The sequence below is a fragment of the Biomphalaria glabrata genome, chromosome 15, assembly GCF_947242115.1.
Source record: "Biomphalaria glabrata chromosome 15, xgBioGlab47.1, whole genome shotgun sequence".
Taxonomy (NCBI): domain Eukaryota; kingdom Metazoa; phylum Mollusca; class Gastropoda; family Planorbidae; genus Biomphalaria; species Biomphalaria glabrata.
In genome coordinates this window covers 14,341,870-14,348,055 of record NC_074725.1, presented here as the reverse complement: position 1 = coordinate 14,348,055, position 6,186 = coordinate 14,341,870, and the positions used below count along the sequence as shown (strand labels likewise).

The window sequence follows — 6,186 nt, the reverse complement described above, 5'->3', positions numbered from 1 at the left end:
ATATTTTTGTTTTGTGATTATTTATATTTTGCGTGTTTTCATTTTCAATTTCATTTGATGTAATTAAATGTGGATTTTTCATGCTTAAAATTATTATCTTATCTTTTCTTATAAATTACAGTTCATCTTTCAAATATTATCCTGCATTTTATCTATTCAAATCCACGTGTTAACCTAATGGTGCGCACTGGTACACACACACATACTAAATAGTAACTTAAAAGAAAACGCTTCAATTAAAACGGACTAACAAGAGATACGATTCTGTAATATAATCTTTACATTAACATTGAATGAGTTTAGTTTACTCTAGCTATCTTTTCATTCTTGTTGCCTAATTCTCTACACAGAGAACATTTATTCAATATATTCAATATAAAAACAAAATGAATTAATTGCGAATTACAGTATAATTAATGATTTGGTTGATTTTTAAAAAAAAATTGATTCATGTGTTTTCATCAAGCATAATTTGCTGAGCATTGGATGACTAGACGTAGTGGAACAAAATCAAGGACAGAAATCCAAACAACATCCAAGACAGACACAGAGTTCATATAAGCGTTGTAAACAGAATAAAGGGGGGAGGGGAGGGATTATCAATGAGACAACACGGATAGTTTATTTGGATTTATTTTGATTGACATCCTAGATATATATAAATCTTCCTTTTTTAAGCGTCTGTCTCCATAAAATAGCTTTTTTTTTTTAAGGTCGTGGCATCATTATTAGATGAAAATATCTGTCTCCCGAGAACATCGTTTAGTTTAGAGAAGACGCTATAGAGGGCTACAACTACTGGTTGGAGGGGTGGGGGTGGAGAGATGGGATTATCGCTGAGAGAAGTGCCAATATCTTAAAGGAGACTATGTGGAGACTATACAAATAATTTAAAGAAAAAAATCTATTGGGGATTTCACACATGATGGAAAACTAATTAATTAGCTGTTTGGTTGTATCCTGTGTACAGACTAAAGGAAGTGTCGCTAAACTTTTTGTAAAGGTCTAGGATCAAACTTCTGAGCACATGCTTAGCTAGCCAGAAACAAAATAATTCACAGCTCGTTATCAGCACAAAATTATTTTAACATTGGGGATAAATTAGACTTTCACTCAAGGACTTCAAACATATTTCAGAACTAAGGAGCTGACTAGAGAGAATAAAAGCGATTTGACGCGAGGATCAACAGCTACGTATTGAGAATCGTTAAAATTATTGCACAATCTTTGGTTATTTAGTTGACAACAGTGACGTTCGATTCAGAATCATTGACATTTATCTTAAAACTTCTATATTGAACTAAATGAATAAATAAGAAATGCAACAGGAAAATGTGTGGATGTTTGCATTCCCTTTTAGGAAACCCTCCTTTGTTTGTTACTATTAATTGTGAATAGTTGTATAGATGGTGTATTTTTATGAAAAAAACTGCTTTCATAGTGGATTTTAAAAATTAAATTTTTTTAACTTTTTAGAAAAGAAGAAAGTAGCCGTTGCATCTTTGAAAGGTCTAGAATATCATGATATCAGATTTTCAATATCTTTTCTAGTTTACGAGATCTAAACGGGACGGACGGACAGACATTCCACACAAAACTAATAGCGTCTTTTCCCCTTTCGGGGGCCGCTAAAAAACAATTAGTTAATTAACTCTTTGTAATTAATTATTTTGTTTGGTATCTCGAACAAAGGAAATAAATGTTACTTGACTGAAGTGGTGGTACAATGTCAATTAGTACCCTTTATAGGTCGCCGCTGTAAATTGAAACAAACACTATATAACAAAATAATCTCCTCTAGTCTTAAATGCCAAAGTAGTAGAGTGGCCAGAGCAGGCGTTTGCCACGAGTTCAAATTAGGGCTGTTCTTTTTTTTTTTTTAATTTAATTTTTTGATTTATAGTGTATTTAATTTTTTTGTTTTGTTGATGTCACGTTTGCAATTTTTAAGAACAAGTATTTACTATTATTTTACCGCACTTAGTGCCAAAATTAATATATTAAAATTAATATATTCTAAAAGCACACAAAAATAATTTCATAACGTCAACCTGATAATGGTAGCGGGTAATGGGTTAAAGAAACATCCTTACCTTCTCACCTTCTCGCTACAGAAATTGTAACCATATCCCTTACCTAGATCTGAGATTTTTTTTTCAATTAGTATCTACAGACAGCACCCTTGAGCAAGGCGTGATGAGTATGTTATTATAAGCAAATGGAAGTAATCTGTCCAACGCTCTGTAAATGGAAGAAAGGCAATTTAAAAATAATAGAGTTTGTTGTCATTTCGTGATGTTGTATCACTTTTGAACCTACTTCATCTATTTCTGTATAATCGTGTATTCTGTTAATAATTGACAGTATTAATGAACATATTTCAAATCTCCAGTGATTTAATTGTGTCTTCTCGTATCCATTCTCTGAGCTCTTGGCCTGCACAGAAGGAAGACTCTAACGAAGCAACTTTGGTTCTCCACCAGTCACACTATGAAACCATTAGTCAAGTCAAGTTCTCCACCAGTCACACTATGAAACCATTAGTCAAGTCAAGTTCTCCACCAGTCACACTATGAAACCATTAGTCAAGTCAAGTTCTCCACCAGTCACACTATGAAACCATTAGTCAAGTCAAGTTCTCCACCAGTCACACTATGAAACCATTAGTCAAGTCAAGTTCCCTTTTCAGACATTGCGAGCTATAGGGCATCTGTTTTTTGTGACCCACGTTTAACGAGAGTGTCATGTGACCAGCACAACGACCAAACACATTTACTCTCCCCAACTAATGTTAGGTACCCATTACAACTGGGTGGACTCAGAGGCGCCCAAATATCCTGAAATTAAAAGTTCCACCAGGTTTCGAACACGGGGACATCGGTCAGATGCCAAGCGCTTAAACGCTCAGCCCCTACGCCTCCATTAGCATTGCGTTTAAATACAATTCAAACAGCCTTGACCAACCAGCTTCTTCTGGTGACCTTGTCTGCCAGGTCAGTCCTTCAAGGAACAGAGTAATAAGTTTGTTTTCACACAGTGGGTCATTCACAGTTTTCGATTCTTTTAAGTTTATTTACAGTTTTTGATTGTTTTGCATTTAATTTACAGTTTCTGATTGTTTTACACTTAATTTACAGTTTTTGATTATTTTATAATTAATTTACAGTTTTTGATTGTTTTACACTTAATTTCAGTTTTTGATTGTTTTGCATTTAATTTACAGTTTCTGATTGTTTTACACTTAATTTACAGTTTTTGATTATTTTATAATTAATTTACAGTTTTTGATTGTTTTACACTTAATTTCAGTTTTTGATTGTTTTACACTTAATTTCAGTTTTTGATTGTTTTGCATTTAATTTACAACAATAAGCTCCTTCTGTTGTGACTGTCAAGCTATGTTAGGGCAAACTCTTTGAGTTTCATTTTTTAGATTTTAACAGCACAGAAACTATCACTAAGTATTCAATCAAGTAAAACATAAGGTTTGGGTTTGAGGAGTATTTCATGTATCCATACAGTCCTTGCTGTGATCTACATAATTTGCTAGAGGCACTCCCCCAAAATGATTTAAAGTCCAACTTAGAGCCAGGTTGCTTTAACTGGTATAGAGTACAACACTTTGAGAAGGTTAAAAAAAAAAAGAGACAAAAGAAACAGCACACAAAAACTCAAAGTACACATACACACACACACAACAATGGAAAAACATTTTCTTATTTTATGTGTAAGAAAACAAAGGGAGGTTATTAGTAAAGCTTTCAAAATATTTCTTTTTTTATTGATTTCATTTTATTTATTGATGTCTCGTTTCTTTCTGAAACACGGAGACCAACAAATTGATTTGATTTGAAACTTTCACGATGTTGACGGTTTACATCTTCAATGCTGCACAAACAACAAAACACAATGTCTGAAACCGTAAGAATAAATGTTTTCAATCTTTTTAACAAGATTTCTTTCTACACTTTCATAGCTTGATTAGTGTACAATCACACGCACACTTACTGATAAACACACATACACCACACTGTAAACCACACCATGTGCCACATCGCGTGCACACCATGCATCATACCATATAGTACACCTTATACCCCCAACACCATGTACCATTACATATACCACACCATGTATATACTATATACAACCCCATGTACCATCTCATATGCCACACCATATATACTATATACAGAACCATGTACCATCTCATATACCACACCATATATACTATATACGAAACCATGTTCCATCTCATATACCACACCATATATACAATATACAACACCATTTACCATGAAGTATAGTACATCATATACTATATACACCATCGACATCATAGTATAGCACATCATGAACTAAACCCTATACCAGACAACCAATTACAATACGATATGGTTGTTGGCTTCCTTCCTCTCGTAGAACACTTTTGTATTGTATGTGCCTGTAGAGCTTTATTTGCGAGAGACACTCCTGCCCAAGAATATTGCAGGTTAAGGTGGCTTTCTCTTTGGTGGTAGAGGTACCAGCCATTTTTTCGTTGTGCAAGCTTTTCTTCCAGAGCTGTGTCCATTGCTTTTTCGACCATATAATATAGCATATCATATGGAACACCACCCCATATAGGTCTACAATATATGCAAACATGTCTAGCCACTCCACTCGTGACCTTGTCAACCTCACCTCTACCCTTTAACCTTTCCCCCCTTTTTTTTATTCATTTCCCACTCTTTTTCGCTATCTCCTGCCCTCCTTCTTTGCCTCCTCCATTGATTCAGAGGCTTTTCTACTACCCCCCCCCCCCCAAAGTTTCGTCATTCTCTCTCGCCATTTTATTCTTTCTCATGCCTTCTCCACACTCATCCAGTAAACAAAAAAATTCTCTGTCAAAACCAGGAAGTTCTATTTCTATAGACAGGAGGCTTTGTAAAGCAAGACACGTCTTTGTCCGATGAGAAATATGTATATATGTGTCAGTGTGTAATGAAATCACTTTCTGTAATTGCTCTGTCCTTTGCAGACTATGGTTACTGTTCAACTAACTTTCGCTATTGTTCCCAGATGTAATCAACTTTTATGCACTGAAAATGATTCTACTATTTGTTATTTAATCATGAATATAAGCCCATAGAAAAAAACAAATATATACACTGGAGGTTATGATGAGCCAAATGTTTGAATATCCAATCTCGCAAACATTTCTCACCGGCTAGATCAAGGCAGAAAATGACAACAAAGCACATTATTATTTTTTAAAAAAAAGATTTGTGGGTCAACCAGAAATTTAACGAAACAGCATCGTCATTCAGCGATCACAAAAAGGTAGACAATCCAACATCCAGTTTTACCGGACTCTTTTTTTTCTCATGAATACGGAACAAAACTTTTTACACAATTTTAAAATTTCTTTCCGGAAGTTCTTGCCCCAGATCAGGAAGTAGATGACATTGGAGGAGAGGCTGAAGTAGTAGCAGGTCTCGTAGAAGTACTGGCTGTACATCCTGCTGGGGTCCACTTGGGTCATGTTCGTCATGTTGCTGCCTAAGTTGTCCGGAATGATGCTGTTGATCACGGCCACGATCTTGTGGATGTGGCTGGGGGCCGTGAAGACGATGAACGACCCCGTGATGACGCAGAGGAGCCTGGAGACCCGGAGGAGGGACCGGTGCCGGCGGGACATGAGCGGCCGAACGGAGGCCTTGCCCTGCCTGCTCATGACCAGGTTCTTCACGCAGGACGGCACGACGAGGACCAGCATGATTGTGGTAGGGATGACCAGGGTGATGACTGTGTCCACGTAGGTCAGGATGTACATGGCGTTGACGAACTCCTGGAGGGTGGAGCAGTACCAGTTTTCTCCCTGCTTCACTACAGCGCTGGTCCACAGGGCGAAGTCGTAGAGCAGTGCGGAGATGACCACCAGGCCCAAGACGGCTACTTTCGCTTTGGACACCGTGCAGAGACTGGACGCCTTGACCAGAGAGAAGTTAATGAGGAAGTTCTCCCATGTGACGCAAACAACGAGCCATGTCGAGAGAAAACTGTAGAATAGAGTAGAATGAAAATTAGTTCCATTATATTAACCATACGTAATATTGAAACAACTATAATACATGTAGTGGAGTTTTTTCATCAGTGATGGATAACTCTAAATATCTAGTTATTTTGGCGTATTCGGTGTAGAGA

The 6,186-nt window shown here is 36.5% G+C and overlaps 1 protein-coding gene across 1 annotated transcript in view; it reads right to left on the bottom strand.

Moving 5' to 3' along the window:
* Positions 1 to 4,808: 4,808 nt before the first annotated feature.
* Positions 4,809 to 6,186, bottom strand: part of LOC106055658 (delta-type opioid receptor-like) — a 96,548-nt gene continuing 95,170 nt past the window's right edge. Inside the window, exon 4 of the mRNA XM_013212014.2 lies at positions 4,809 to 6,041. Within this exon, the coding sequence (XP_013067468.2) occupies positions 5,345 to 6,041 (697 nt within the window). The 3' untranslated portion in view covers positions 4,809 to 5,344. The remainder of the gene's footprint in view (positions 6,042 to 6,186) is intronic.